The sequence below is a fragment of the Physeter macrocephalus genome, chromosome 20 (genome assembly GCF_002837175.3).
Source record: "Physeter macrocephalus isolate SW-GA chromosome 20, ASM283717v5, whole genome shotgun sequence".
NCBI classification, from domain to species: domain Eukaryota; kingdom Metazoa; phylum Chordata; class Mammalia; order Artiodactyla; family Physeteridae; genus Physeter; species Physeter macrocephalus.
In genome coordinates this window covers 70982130-70997740 of record NC_041233.1, presented here as the reverse complement: position 1 = coordinate 70997740, position 15611 = coordinate 70982130, and the positions used below count along the sequence as shown (strand labels likewise).

Sequence of the window (15611 nt, the reverse complement as noted above, 5' to 3'; positions counted from 1 at the left end):
TCAAGGAGCCACTGAAGGAAGTGCTCTACCAAAACAAGGGCGTAAATCATCAAAGCAGCAGTAGAATCCAGGAAACAGAGCTTCCAACCCAGGAAAAGAGAATGATTCCCAGGATAATAGCAAAGAAAAATGCTAGGAAAACAGCTGTGTCACCAGCTTAGAGAGCCAGCAGTCCCCATTAGAGCTGGACAGAAACACCAAGACAGGTGTCTCCAAAAATAAGGAACTGGGAGAATATTTGATGCATATGAGCTAACTGGCAGATTTACACTCATGGCAGACTTGGAAATGAATTCATGACTAGTACACAGAGAACCAATTAAACAATAAATGTTTAAAAAACAATTACCTCCAGAGAAAACAAAAGTTGTACCCCAAAAAATGGATTCGTAATATATAAACAGCTCAACCCTATGAATAAATAATAAATAAATAAATAAATAAAATAATAAATAATAATAAATAAATAAATAAACCCTATGAATAGGGTTTATATTGCCATAATAATGTAAATACTAAATGTTGGTCTAGCCCCCGCAAAAAGTTAAACTAAACTGTGAGTATTGGAGGAGGGGAACTATGGACATATAAAGGAGATGAAGGGGAGGAATTAAGAAGTAAAAGAAAACATTCAAAAGAATTTAAGGTGGTTACAGCTTGAGAATGAGGGCAGGGGACTGCTCTTTTACAAAAAGCCTTGACATTTAAACTTTTTATCACTTTGAAAATAAATATAAATCTGTTTAGTTTTAAAAGAGATCCTAAATGATCTATAGATTAATAATCAATCCAGAAAAGAGAAGAAACAAACTATGTTTTTGCAGTACCTTCAGGGAATTTATGTTGTATGCAGTTTCAACACCAATTACTTGAGAAGTTAGCACACAGAAGAGTCTCAGACGGACGGATCATAGCCAGTAGTAGACATTAAATTACCCAGACTAACTTTCAAAAACTGAGTGGGAATATAAATTCGTTTAATCTTTGGGCAGTACCATTAAACTTATTAAAATACATATTGTTTGACCCAATAATTCCACTTTCAGAAATACGAGTAATGGTGCAGAGACACAAGAATGTTCTCAGAAATATATTTGTAAAGGCAAAAAAAAAAAAAAGGAGGAATACAAATTTCCATCAATAAGTGAATGGCTAAGCAAACTATGATACATCCACACTATAAAATTTAGAGAGGTTAATAAAATAGGCCTATAAACAGTGGCATAACAGGATCTCAAAGATATACTGTTAAATGAAAAGAAAGTCACAAAACAATATATATAATATGAACCTATTTATGTCAAGGGAAAACAAGAACCTTAACAAAATGTATGAGTGAGGTTGTGTGTATGTGTGCATGTGTGTTTGTAAAAATACATTTAAAAAAATGCTCTGGAGACACCAAACTGTTGAAAGTGTGTCCTTTGTTCTACCAATTTGCAGAGGATTCTCCTACTCTATGTCACGTACTCCACATCCAACATCTCAGTGAATCTTCACAAAAATTACAGTTATATAATTTTGCCCAGGTGAGAACCTAGTCAGAAGTTGATGCTTAGGACCTAAAGACAAGGTCTTGTTCAAAATGGAAAGAGGCTAATTAATATTTGTTGAGTTCATAGTTGAGCACTATGTTAAACACTTTACAAATAGGTTGAAAAAGTAATATATTTCTATTTTACAGATGAGTATTCTGATTGAAAGGGGTTGAGTAATTTGTCTAAGTTCACATGGCTAAATGAAAGCCGGAGATGGAATTCAAAGCCCAAGTTTTCTTACTATGGCCAGATTGTGGGGGTCTATGTGATGACTGGGATACCTGCTGCAGGACCTTGCCCTGAGTTACTTGGAATCAGCTCCCCACTCTGCCATGACCTTCCAGGCTAAGAAAACCTACTGAGCCAAAACTGGACCCAACTCCTTAATCAGAACCTAGAGAAGCAGCCTGACCACAGAGTCATTTATATTTGTCTCAGAATTACAAAAACATCTCCTATGGCTATAGGAGACATCACTAAGGATTGGCACACTTTTCCAACTGAGTTTTGATGAGGCCTTAGAATCCTCTGCAACTTAGTATGGCAGGCAGCCACCATCAATCAATCAGAGTTACAACCAGAGTTGAAACTTATTTGCCACCTTCCCTCTTTTTTTTTTCTTGGTTTGTTTGTTTCTTCCTTTTTTGGGGGGGTATGGTCATTTTGCAGTCAACCATACCTGTTATTTTATTTTTTATTTATTTATTTATTTATTGGCCATGCTGTACAGCATGTGGGATCTTAGCTCCCCAACCAGGGATCGAACCCGTGCCCCCTGCATTGGAAGCACAGAGTCTTAACCACTGGACTGCCAGGGAAGTCCCCCTTGCCACTCTCCCTCTTGTCTCTGAACAGAGATGTTCATAGGAAGATCAGGAAAAGAATCTTAAAATGAAATAATGCTTTTGTTTAGAAAGGAGTGCTGGTATCAGTGCATTAACTTACCCCTAGCCTCCATCACTGATGAGATCAAGAACATTAACGCCTACCTACTTTCCATTATCACCACCTGTAGCCTAATTTCAGCTTTCAATACCTAACTTCAAGATTCACTAACATTTCTCCTCTGTCTGCACCTGCATGATCCAGGAACTCAACTTTCCTCTCATTGCTGCCCTACCAAAAACCTCCCGTTCACCTACAGAATGAAGATATTTAGCTTGGTATTCAAGACCTTTCTTAATCAGGCTACTTTGCTAGCCTCAACTTTCACTTCTACTCAAGGCGTGCTCCCACCCCACCTCCTTTCACTCCATTTCATTTTATTCTCTCTCCCCTCCCATTCCTCCCCGGGCTGCCTTTGCTCACCCCACTGGGCTTGCTCTCCATAGCATCAACTGACATCTGGGATGGAAACATTAAACTTGCATTTAGCTCTTCCCTGGAATAGACAAAGTCTGACCCTAAGTAAAATGGGCTAGATGAACTTCCCTACTGACCACCTATCTAACCGATGGCAGTCTTACTAACAAATGAGAAAAAAGGAAAACAAAGCAAAACCCAGACACTCACTGTTAGGCATCTTTAGCAAACTCTTCATTCCTGCTTCTCTCTTTCCAAGAGGGAGTGAGCCCACGACTCGGGCCCGGCCTGTGTTGCTGCTCGGAACCCAGAGCGTTGGTCTGGAGGATGGAAAGAAAGATGGCGTCTGGCCTACCTCCCTCTCCTTTCTCACGAGCTGAGCAGCTGGGCGGAGACGGGGGCTCCAGGGGTGGTGGCCGCACCTCCTCAGGCCAGTTCCTGCTGCTCCACACACCTGGTCACTGCTGACCTCTTCAGAGCCCGACCTCCGAGGAGGGCGTTTCCATTCATTATTTCTGCCCATGCTGGGCAAGAGGGCGCCACAGTCAGGCTCAGCTGAGGCCAAGGCCTGGAGCCAAAGCGTCAGACCAGGTCCAACTCTCCACTTTCCTGGCAGCTGGCACCGCATGCGAGTGCGTCCTAGGCCCGTCGACTGGCAAGAGCAGCGAGAGGTGAGGAGTGAGACGTGAGGTCTTGGCAGATAGACAAGAAGCCCAGGCACCCGGTAAGTGCTTCCCGCCCTCCCGCCGCGGAGAAGCGGCGCCTACTGCTTACGGCAGTCTCGCGCGGAGAGCGCATGCTCCGTGATTTTCCCGCCCTCTGGGCCTCCTGCCTTCCGGGTCCAAAGCCTCCTCCGGAACTCGTAGCCGCCACCTCAGCCTTGAGGCCAACTCTAACCCCATCCACTTCTTGGGTTCAAGCTCCTCATCTCATTCCCTTCCTGACTCAGGAAAATAGTTTTAAATTTGATTACTTCCCGTCACTTCCATTTGATTAACAAGATCTGTTGATTTTACCTCAGAAAATACCTGGAACCCATCCTCTCTTCTCCATTTCTTCTGCTACTGCACCAGCTGACACCACCACCACCACCACCACCGTCATCCTCTTGTCCCTTTCGCTGTGAACTCACCGACTGACCGCTGCCTCAGAATCCGTGCACTCCTCTTCCCACACCACCTCCCCTGGGGTCTCCCTCAACTGCCAAAAGATCTTTCAAAATACAGACATAGAGGACAAACTAGTGGTTGTGGGCGGGGGGTGGGGGGGAATATGGGGGGAGGTACAAACTACTGGGTGTAAGATAGGCTCAAGGATGTGTTGTACAACACAGGGAATATAGTCAATATTTCATAATAACTGTAAGTGGAAAATAAAATTGTATTAAAATCTTTTTAATTAAAAAAAATAAAGAGAAAGAAAGGAACCAAAGACAGACCTGCAATGATAGAGAAAAGCCATGGGGAAACAGGATAAATAGAACTTCAGGAAGTTGGGAAGATGGGAAGATGGGATGGCCCTTCAAAACTATTCAAAGTTGGAGTGCAGAGGATCAGGCTTATCCCCAGGTCTCTCCGTCATTGGAAGCCACCCTGGGAAATTAGGGATGACCTTGGACAAGGTAGTTCTCTTCAGCTGAGGCAACTCCCAAAAAAGACTGACAACTGAGGGCTTTCTGACAACTGACAGCTGAAGGCCGCCTGCCAAGTCATTTAAATAATAATTTATCATTTTTAGTAAAAGTGCTGTTCTTACTGATGGCTGTGGTATCCATTCTAAAAGCAGGGAGAGTAAATTCCATTATGACTGGCTCAACCACAATTCCAAGTCCTTCCTTGAGTAAGGACTTAAGGCCAACCCCCTTACTCTACAGATGGGGAAATTAAGGCCCTGAGAGAGTTTCAGACCATCAGCTACCACACTGACACAGTCTTATAATAAATAGCTAATATTTGAATGTTGATACTAGGTTGTACCAGATGCTTTAATGTCTTATCTAATTAACTACTCATGAAAATTCTATGAGGTAGCTACCATTATTATCTTCAGTTGACACATGTAGAAACAGGCTTAAAGCAGGCAGCTGGGTAATTGTCCAAGATTACACAGCTATTAAGTGGTGGGTCTAGGATTTGAACCCATGTCACTGTGACTGGAGAGCCTGTAACTAGTAACCTCTAAGATTAATTACTTTTTCTTAGTGGAGCAAACCATCATCCTGGGCCTTGTGAGATACTGAGGAACATGTGTGTGTGAGCTGCTGTTATTTCTAGGAATGGATACAACACTACCACATAAAGCACAACATATGTTTTCTGTTTTCAGGGTAAGAAGATAAGCAAATATGCTTCTAGACAGAAAATAATTTTCCTATCAACTAAATAAACCAGAGAATATGAAAGTAATTTTCAGCTTCCATGTCCATTCCATGCCAGTTCCTCTGGACCTGGTGGCCTTGCTCCTTCCACAGCTCTGATGTCTCTCCAACAGACACCTTCAGTTGCCACCAAGAAAAGAGTGCAGCTGAGTGTCTTTCAGTGAATATGGAGGACTCTCCTCTTGCCCCCCCACCAAACTCCCAGGTCTAAAGGGGAGCATCTGGTCCAGCAAGATGGTCCCAGTTAGGTTGATAAAAGACCATACCTTAGACCTGAGAAACCACCAAAATCTATCCATCTTCCTCTCCTGCTTCATCAAAGTGAAACCTACTAAAGTAAAAAGACTCTGATATGTAAGGATTTCCCAATGTAGAAATGGTGTTAAATTACAATAGTATTATGTGATCCAAGAAACTTGTGTCAGAAAATGTGGATTAATTTGTTTAACCAACATGCATTGTATTCCTACCAAAGGCCAGGTCCCAGGCCAGATGCTGGGGGTTGCAGTGTCTTGGGAGTTTGCCATTTAGTACAGTAGTTCTCAAATGTTAGTGTGGATAAGAATCACTTGGGAAACTTGTTAATAATGCACACTCCTGAACCCCACCCCCAGAGTTTCTGATTCATCAGGTGGGGCTGAGGTTTAGGAATCTGCATTTCGACTAGTTCCCAAGTGAATCTTTAGCAGGTGGTTTTCATTTGTATCTTGAGAAACCCTGACTTAGTAGACAGCTCTGATCAGGTGTTTGATTTAAGTCACTTAAACTCAGGACTGCAGGAGATTGGAAGATACATGATTTCTAATTCTTTCAAGAAGCCTTAGAAGGACTTCCTGGAGTGGTTTTCTGTGAAAAAAAACATCACACCAATATGACACCACTTCTTTTCAAACAGGAGAAAGCCATTGTGTCATGACATGGCCCAAGGGGAGAAGTTGAAAGAGTTTCACTGGAACAATTCAAGAAGTGTGTGTGTGTGTGTGTGTGTGTGTGTGTGTGTGTGTGTGTAAAAATTCACTGACAGTATACTTAAGCTTTGTGTACTTTACCATATACATATTTACTATATGAATGTATTCCTCAATTTAAACAAATTTTTTTAGAAAGTGTAAGGTAAAGAGGGTAAGGAGGTTCAAAGATGTCATTCTAGAGGGAAGTTGGGGGAAGGAGTTGGGTACTGGCAGGAAAGAAAACAGGAAGAAGGGAGAGATTCAGACCTCTTGATGAAGGCACCAAGTAAATCCTCAGCAGCTGGTATAGTAGAAAGAGGCCTGGAAATAGGAGTTGGCAGATGTGGAAGCAAATAGGCTAAAGAGTTCAATTAACCGTGAGCCAGACACTTTGAACACAAAAGGAAGGAAAGAAGGAAGGAAGGGAAAGGGAAGAAAGAAGGGAGTGAGAGAAGGAGAGACAGGAGAGGGAGGGAGAGAAGGAGGAAGAAAAAGAAAGAGGAGGGCCCTGAGCCTAGAGGGAGCTTATAGTCTTGTGGCTCTGATTACTGGCCCTTGGCAAGTTATTTGAGGGCTCCAAGCCTGTATGTGGCTCTTTAAAATGAGGCTGGACCTCTGAAAGTAAGGAGTAATAGAGATGGTATATGCAAAATGCTGTAAACTATAAAGGGCCGCTAAATGCTGCTTATTACGAACAGATTCTGGCTCAGAGTTAGGCCAACTGCAAGCATGGATATGAGCACACGTCCGGTTCAGCTCCGGAGTGACTTCCCTCATCTTTTCCACACTTGACTGCCAGACTCACAGGAGTTTGGTGAGAGGTTTTTTTCTTTTTCTCCTCTGCTCTGAGCTAACTTGGATATTGCTTTGTGCAGGCCTGAGCATGAGATTCCCTTCAGTACCCCTACCTCCAGCTGTTCTCCATGACCCCAGAAGTCCCTCCCACCTTCTCCCAGACGGGGCCAGTTGTTCTCACAGAGGTCACCTGCCTCCTCCCTGGCCTGTGAGTCACTAGTTGGAGGCCAGAGGCCTCACTAGAAGCCTCCAGGGACCAAAGCAACTTGCTGAAGGCCCTTGGGGAAGGAGAGGAAACAGGACAGGCACTAAAATGAAATAAATTGTCTGTAAATGTTTTTTAATTAGAATTGTAATTCTTGTTCTTTGCAGAAGGGTTGAAGAAAAACTCCACCCGGAGTGGCAGGTGAAAAGCTCAGCAGCTCTCCCAAAGCCAGGGAGGGGAAGGGAGGTGAGAGCAGAGAGGAGATGGGGTAACTTGTTCTTTCTCCTTTTAGGGATAAGAAAGCAAAAAGGAGAAAGGCAGGGGTGGGGTGGGGGGCTGCTGAGGGACCTGCTTGCTGACTCCCCCCGCCGGCTGAGGCTCCTGGGGGAGGGGGCTGAGCTTCCTGGGGACCCTGAAGCTGCGATTTTGTGCTTTCCTTTGTTCTATAAAATGATGCCACCTTCTTACTCCCTTCTCTCCCCTTGCTGGCCTCAGCCACCAGCCGTGAATTTGCAGCAACAGCCACCCACGCATCGGCCTTGGGGCCACCCGGGCAGACAGAGGAATCCAAAAGCGGCGAGAAAGAGAGAGACACTGGAAGTCTCCAGGTGGAGAAAAAGGAAGAAGGGAGAGAGCCGGACTGTGGAGAAGCGATGGAAAAGGGGAGAAACAAAGGCGTGGAGACTGGGACCCCACCGGAAGAGAGGGGTCCTTAGAGGGAACGCAAAGGGTAGACGGAACGGGTAGAGGAGGGAAAGTGGCGTGTGGGGGGGGGGAGGGGTGTGTAGCGACTTTGAGAAACAAAAGTGAACTGTCTGGGCTTTGCGGCTGCTCTGATCTCTCAGAACTCTGAGCCCACGGCGAGGGTCCTAAACTCGGTAGGGCCCATCGCACCCTCAGCTCAGGAACTCCGCCGCCCACACCATGCCGCCGCCTCATTTCGGATGCCTCAAGCTCGAGGTTTAGGCGCAGTGCACGCGTGGAGGGCCGAGGGGCCTGGCCTGTGCGGGTGTCCCCAAGAGAACTGTGAGCCCCCATGCCCCCCAGGGGTTCAGGCACCACGAAGAGGGGGCTGGAGCTGCCGCGCCCAACGCTCAGCTTTAGAAGAGCGTGCCCTGGAGTACCGTCCCCAGCCCTCCTAGCTTCCCCAGATTTCTGTTTGCGAAATCTACATCCGTCACCACTGTGTATGTTGTATGTACTGGCGTGGGGTGGGGGGGAGAGGTCTCTGCAGGAGTTAATAGCTATTTTATTCTCTTGCTCCTTCAAAGTTTCTCTTTGACGGTGAAGAGACTTATTATAAGTCAAAAGAAAGGAAAATCTTCCCTGTTCTGGGCCCTGTGATTGCACAAATCCAAAACACTGCCGGCATGGAGATTGCAGCTTGAAAACTCTAGAAGCTGGGGGCGTTATTAGGCAGGAGCTCTAGAGTTTCCGGAGACAAATTCCTAAATAAACCAAGAAACACCAAGTGGGAGATCTAGGAGGGAGGGCCTGATGGTCCGACACAGCTGGGACAGAGAGCCAGAGAGTGAAAGGAAGCAGAACAAACATCGTCGGCAGGCACCTCTGTCTCCCGGACCGAAACCCTCCCCAAACCTCGTCCCAAGCGCTCTCGGTACCAGTGGCAGGGCCCGGCACTGCCGGGGCTGCCACCCTCTGCCTCAGGAGTCCCCACTCTGAGACTCATCACTTGCTGGCTCTTCTTTCTTCTTTTTGGTTTTTTTAATCCTTCAAATACAAGACAAAAATACACCTCATTTATCATCATAGATATATATATTTCACTCTCACCACATAAATACAAAACATCCAAATATCCAAAACATTCAGAACAAAGTTAGTAGCCAGGATTCAGGGACACCTACCCGCGTTTGAATCGTTCATTATTTTCTTCACTATTTGCCTAAGGAAAAAGGGAGAGAGAGCTAGAGAGAGAGAGAGAGAGAAAGAAAGAAAGAAAAGAAGAAAGGAAAAAAATCTTCCGACGTAAATAATTTACAATAAAATTACTATTTTTAAAATGCTCTGCGCTCGCTTCGGATGGAGGAATACATTCTAGACACTGCGGCACCTCGCCGTCTGGGTCTGTGGTTTTGGTTAAAATGCGGGTGGCCGTGGCTGTGCGGGTAGGGCGTGAGGCCGCGACAGCGTCGCGGTCCGGGTTTCTGACTCGGGACCGTGGAAACCCTGGGGGTGTTTTAGAGGAGGCGGTGGAGAGGGATGCCTTTCATATCCACGCAGGGAACCGATCGGGATATGGAGACTACCGACAGAGGAGGCCGGGCCTCCCTGATGTCCCCGGCTGCGTTCCTGCCTCCCGTACGCAAAGAACTCTGAAATCGGGACGTTTCCTGCGTGCTGGGAGGGTTTTGTGAATCCGGGGAGAGAGCGAGAGGAGGCAATGGGCACTGATCTGTTTCCAAACCTAGCAACTCTGCCCGGAGCCACGGGTCCGAGAACAAGGGAGACGGCGGGGAGAAGCGCCAGCGTCCGGGAGCTGCCGCGAGCTGCACAGCTCTCTCTCCTGGAGCGTGAAGCTGTCGGCCGCCTCCCGGCGCAGCCTCGGAAAAGATTCTGAATTTTCTTTCATTAGCAGCATAGGCTTTTCTTTTGCTTTTCCCTTTTAAATTCTTGTTTTAAGTCATAACACCCAGAACTTTAATTTTGTATTGCCCTGGGACGCATTTTGTATCCCGTATTTTCTTACGCCTTCTAAACTCCATCGTTATGAGTATTTAAAAACTGGTTCCACTCCATGTGGTTTTGGGTGGTAGTTCTTACTCTCCTTTTATTGCTGATGAGATCAAATTTATTACCGCCGTTGCCCATCACGATGTTTGGTTTATTGTCTCCTGGGGTCGGGGGTGGTTGTGATTGGAGTTTCTTTAAAGGGGGGAAAACTGGCAGGATTTGCCCAGCCAGGAAGCTGCGTGTGCACCGGCTCTCCCGAGAAGTCCTTAAAGTGGGGCCCAGGGGCTTCTGAAAGCCCTGGTTTCTCTGGCGAAAGGAAGGAACGTCCTCCTTTTTGGTCTAACGAAACCTGTCAGCCTTCTCAGCTGGGGTCTGCTCGCAGCTTCCTTTTTCAGATATCCATAAGAATAATCAACGGCAGCAGTGGCTCGATCTAGAGCAGATGTCCTGTGCTCTGGACTTAGAACCAGACTTTACCCTCCAGGGCCAGGCACTGGTTGGGGCATCAGGTTGGCTAACTCGGGCTTTTCCCCCAATTCTTTGGATTCTCCTCGATTCAGAAGGAAGTTGGGGGCGAAGGATGGGTATGGGAGGGCACAGAGGAACAGTAGGGGGAAAAAATAGCCCAGATGGGGTAATACTGGTAGCAGAGCCTGGTGGGGAAGGAGAGCTGTCAGAGGCCTCTTGGGAGCCGGGAGCCCAGCGCAGGAGCCCCGGGTGCCTAATGCGCGTGAGTCCATAAATATCACCACGATAGATACTATAAATATAAATACAGGAAAACACTTAAGATCAGTCCAGCGCTTTTTTCTCGGCCCCTTCTTTATTGTTGGTCCGGGAGTAAGGCTCGAAGGCCGAGGAGCTCAGGTATCGGGCGGAGAGTTCTTGCAAATTCCCGGCCAGCGAACCGGCCATTGTCAACGGGGCGGAGGAAAGGCGGCTGGCGACTGATCCGAGCAGCGAGGGCACGGGCAGACTGAAGAGGCCGTGGCCGGCGGCCGGTGCGCCCGCGTGCAGTCCCCCTGGCCCGGTGGGCCCGGGGCCCGGAGCGCCTCCCACGGCCGGTGGGTGCGGGGACGCGGCGCCTGCGGGACCCGGGGCGGCGGCGGCTGCCGAGCCCGCGGCAGAGCCCGCGCCCAGGGCCGGCAGGCTGGGTCCGCGTAGCGCCGAGCCGAGCGCGCCTGTGGCGCATGGCGGCAGCAGCGCAGGCAGGCCGGGCGGCGACAGCAGGCGGCCCTGCTCCAGCAGCCGCAGCACGCTGCACGTGGCCGCCGTCTCCGACACCACCGAGCGCAGCTCCGAGTCCTTGCCTTGGTCCTTCTTCTGCTTCGTGCGCCGGTTCTGGAACCAGACCTTCACCTGCGCGTCGGGCGCAGGGAGGGTGGGAGAGAGGGGCAGAGTGAGACGGGCGTCAAGGGGGCCGGGCTCCCGGAGCGCGAGGGCGCCGGGGCCCTCCCCCGACTCCAGCCAAAGCCCCAGCCCCAGCCCGGAGAAGTCGGGCCGGGGAGCTGCGGGGAGGGGAGTCAGGGCCGCCAAGAGGGGGACACAGCTCCCATACGCTGCGCTTCCGGGTCATGCAAGCAGGCCTAGGCCAGCCCGGATTACAAATAACAAAGAAATAAAAATGTCCACGACCCTAACTGGAAGGAAGACCAGAAGTTATTTCACTGGGCCGCCGCACTACCAGCAGCGGGACTATGGATCACTGCTGCGTAAAAGCCCGCATTTCCAAGAGAAGGGTAAGGCCTAAAGGATGCAGTTCCGGAAGTGGGAAGTGAGGGTGAATGGGGAGGAGTGTGGCCCAACTGGCTCGAATTTAGCCCCAGAGCACTACTCCTGTTGAAGGCTACAAGAGGCTACTTCCTGCTTGTTAGGGTCAGATTGACTATCAACTAGCAGCAAGCAGGGAAGATGGCTATAGACTGAATAATTGGTGCAGGATGAACTTTATAGGCCAGGCTTCCTCCACCTCCTCACCACCAGGTGGATCGAAAGGTCTGAGTGATACCCTTAATTTATAACTCAGCTGCTCTCCATCATGAACTTTGGAGTCAGGGGAGGAAGTCAGTAGGCTGGAGTGGACTAAATTCTCTCTGTCAACCTCCCCTCTTACTTCCTGTTCTCCCTTTGCCCCTCTTCAGGCCTAGCTGGTGGCCCAGAATGGAGTTTGGCAGCTCTAGGGAAAGGTTATTCTGTCTAGATTTTGTAAACTAAGAGGGATGGTGGCAGAGAGAATAGGGGAAAAGCTACCATGCCAACTCAAATTCGAACATCCAGTATGTTCTGTCCTTGGTTCTCAGCTTTCTGCCCAGATCCCATACCTAAAATGCTCCCCACCCACTTCAGGGCTGGGCACAGGTCAAGGGACTGGTCCTCAGAAAGAAATATGCCTTACGTAGGCCAAGCTGGTACCATGCCCTGGGGAGGCCCTAAATGATCCCCACAACACAAAGCTCTCAGGCCCTAAAGTGCTCCTGGGCCCAGAGTTCACACGGCCAGCCCCAGTAGCATCATATGGACTTCATGTAAAGGAGAAGACCTCAAGCACAATTGTCAGTGCTGGCTCCCAAGGCCCCAGATCTGCTTCCCATCCCATACCTCACACGTCACTGGCACTTAAGACAGGGTCTCCTAGGTTCCCACAGTGGGTGCTCAGGGCTGGGAATGGGGCTGAGTCCAGCTCAAGACCAGGGAAAGCCTTAAGCATTGGGGCAGCCTGGTCTGCAAAGGCAGATCTCCGGAATATGCAACTTTTTTTTTTTTCGGAATATGCAACTTTTTGATCCCTAGTTGTCACTCACAGCTCTGGAACAGGGGGCTTTGGCCCTAGCCCCATTCTTGCTGAATGGGCCTGGGTGCTGTGTAAGGCTAGGGTCTCCAGAGGGGGTGTGCCTGGAAATCTGGCCAAAATGTTGTGGCCAAAACAGGGGCAAACATCGGTTCCTCCAAGAGCAGAGCCAAGCAGGGAATTCTCAAGACTGGGGTCCAAAAAGAAATCCAAAAGGATAGGATCTTGGGCCTCCTGGGCTAGGCCAAGGTGGGCAGAGCATGTACCATGGAAGATTTGGGGTGGAGGGGGAAAGGGATGGCTTAGAAAAGGGAGAAAGCCTTCGCCCTTTCTTCCCCATCCTCCTTATCTTCTCTGCTTCACCTGGGAGGCTCTATCCAGAGTCAGGCTAGGTGGTGAGGAACAGCTGGCTGGGGGTGAAGGGGAAGGAGGCTGATGCTGAGCTGTGTGCAGCCTGGCCGCTGAGTACCTGGGTCTCGGAGAGGTTGAGCTGCCGAGCGAGCTCGGTTCTCTCCCGGCCCACCACGTACTGGCAGCGCTGGAACTCCATCTCCAGCCGGTAGAGCTGCTCCGCGGTGAAGGAAGTGCGCGTCCTCTTGGGCCGATCCAGGTCCAGACCCTTGGGCAGGATGATCTCTCGGATGGACCCCTTGGCATCTGGGAATGGGGAGATAATCAGGCACAAGAACCCTCCTGCCTTCCTCCACCTCCCCTGCCGGAGCTGCCTTCTGGGACACAGTCACCAGCAGCCAGCAGTCCGGAGGTGGGAAGTCGGGCTGGTGGGCCTGCAGCCACAGCCGGGGAGCGAGGACGCTGTATGTGCTTGCGGGGTGGGGGGGTGTGTGTGTGTGTGAGGGGACTAACTCCACACAGCTGATGGGAAGGGGAATCGGACTTGGCCTTGGTGGGTCGGGGGGTTGGGGGGGACAGTGTGTGTGTGAGGGGACTAACTCCACACAGCTGATGGGAAGGGGAATCGGACTTGGCCTTTGTAGAGCCCTCCGAACAGGGGAGAAAGAAAAAATCAATTCCAAATCGGCTGACGTTCCTTTTGGTCTGGGGGCCTCGGCTGCGTGGACTGGGTCCCCTGTAGCTTGAGGGTCCCCGCACTGACCAGCCCAGATCCTGCCGGCCCCAGCTCTGGAGCATGTTGACCAGACCGCACTCCGGCGGTTCCCACCCCCATTCCGGGGTCTCCTTCCCTCCCGAACCCGGGCGGCGGAAGGAGGAGGGACCGAGTCGGAGCCGGCAGGGCCTGGCGATCAGTTGGCGGGGGCGGCGCCGGGCCGGGGCCGGGCCTCACCACCGCCACCGCCGGAGCCGACCGCACGCAGCGCAGCAGAGCGGGGTCGAGGCCAGCACTAAAGCGGCATCCGCGGCCTGGCAACCCAGCCTGGCTGCCTCTCCCAGCGGCGGCGGCCAGGCCCGAGCGCGGCGCCGGGCCCCTTGGCCCAGCGCGCCAACTGGCCTGGCCGTAGCCGGCGGTCCACGGCTGTTCTCCAGCGCCCGCGGTCCCCTCGGATGCGCTCAACTCGCCAGGGTGCGGGAGCCCGCGAGCGGGCTCCCCGCAGGTCCTCCGGTCCGCAGGACGCGAACAGGTCCTCCAGAGTTTCCGGCTTCGTTCCCGGGTCGGAGGCCGCAGCCTGGATCCTGGGCCCTCCCGCACAGTCCCTCGGCTCCCCCAGCAGCCAAACCGGCGGGGCCTCTCGAGGCTTCAAGGGATCGAAGCTCCTGGAGAGCGCGCGTCCCAGGTGGGAATCCCCAGCGGCTGGCCGCACCCCGGACGGGGAGGGCCAGCAACTTTCTCCTAAGTCCCAGGCGGCAGACCCACCCGGCCTGCCGGGGTCGTCGGTGGCGGCGCGCAGCTCGAGCCCCTGAGTCGCCCCTAAGGAACGCCCCCCGCAGCCCTGCCCCATTCCTACCTCGGACCAGGATCCGGCGGCAGTAATCCGGATCCGCGGTTGAATTGGATTTACTTTTGTTACAATCTTCCGCGGCGCCCGACGCAGAGAAGGCGCCCTGCGGTTCCTTGAGGAAGGCGGCAGGGAGGTTCCCCTCCGCGCCCTTGCTCTCCCGGCTCTCCTTGTGCGCGTTCTTCGAGACCCGGGCAGCCTCTGCGTCCGAGTGGCACCGAACGTCCATTTTGTCTCGTTTCCCGAACATAGGAGAGGCAAGAGCAACAAAAAAAAAAAAAAAAGAAAAAAAAAGGGGGTGGGGGGAGGAGAAAATAAAAGCAGACGGGGGACAAAACCGCTACAATGCAGCCCCTACGCTCGGTCCGGAGAGAGGCAAGCGGCAAGAATGAATGTCCCCGCGGGGCGGCTGCGGCGGCCGCGGGCAGGTCAGCGGCGACCGCCGAGTGGCGCGCTCGCGGAGAGGCGGCGGGTCTGGTCGAGGATCCCGGTGGAGCAGCGGCGAAGCCGCCTCGTCAGCGCCCGCGTCCTCTGAGCACGTCCACTGTCCCCAGCCTGGCGATCAGGTAGCGAACAGCGCAACTCCGAATTGCTGCGGCTCCCGCCTATTACTGAGACTGCGAGTAGCAGTTGTCCGACACCCGGGGGGACGCACACTCGCTGTTGCAATTGATTACGGGTAATTTCGCAGCCTCCACGTTTCGGCTACCTCATGAATACACTAAATTGTTTGGATAATATATCAGACCGTAATGGATGGTTTCTGTCCTTGTCCCCAATCAAGTAGGGGTTTAGCCAGTGAATAAACGGAAATGATTGGTCTTGCTTTCAGGAAACACACAATCAAAGACCCACACTTCCAGAAAAACTTTTGACAAGATTCATCCTGAATTGTTAGTACCGTTAGCAGGCATTATTAACTTTCCCTTTGCCTTTGACCCTCCTGCTCACACACTGGCTAGAGGGGTTTTCTCCACACTCGACAGATAGAGCTGAATGAGGATGGAGGGGGGAGGAAAAACAAAAACCCTTACACACCCTGCGGCAGA

General features: G+C 50.9%; 1 protein-coding gene across 1 annotated transcript; it reads right to left on the bottom strand.

Moving 5' to 3' along the window:
• Positions 1 to 8608: 8608 nt before the first annotated feature.
• On the bottom strand, positions 8609 to 14812 carry VAX1 (ventral anterior homeobox 1). The gene is made up of 4 exons (XM_007130975.1): positions 14572 to 14812; positions 13119 to 13306; positions 9036 to 9073; positions 8609 to 8898 (listed from the first exon to the last, which is right to left on the bottom strand). Exons 1-4 carry the CDS (start codon positions 14810 to 14812, stop codon positions 8832 to 8834), a joined length of 534 nt encoding a protein of 177 aa, XP_007131037.2. The 3' UTR covers positions 8609 to 8831.
• Between the last annotated feature and the right edge of the window lie 799 nt (positions 14813 to 15611).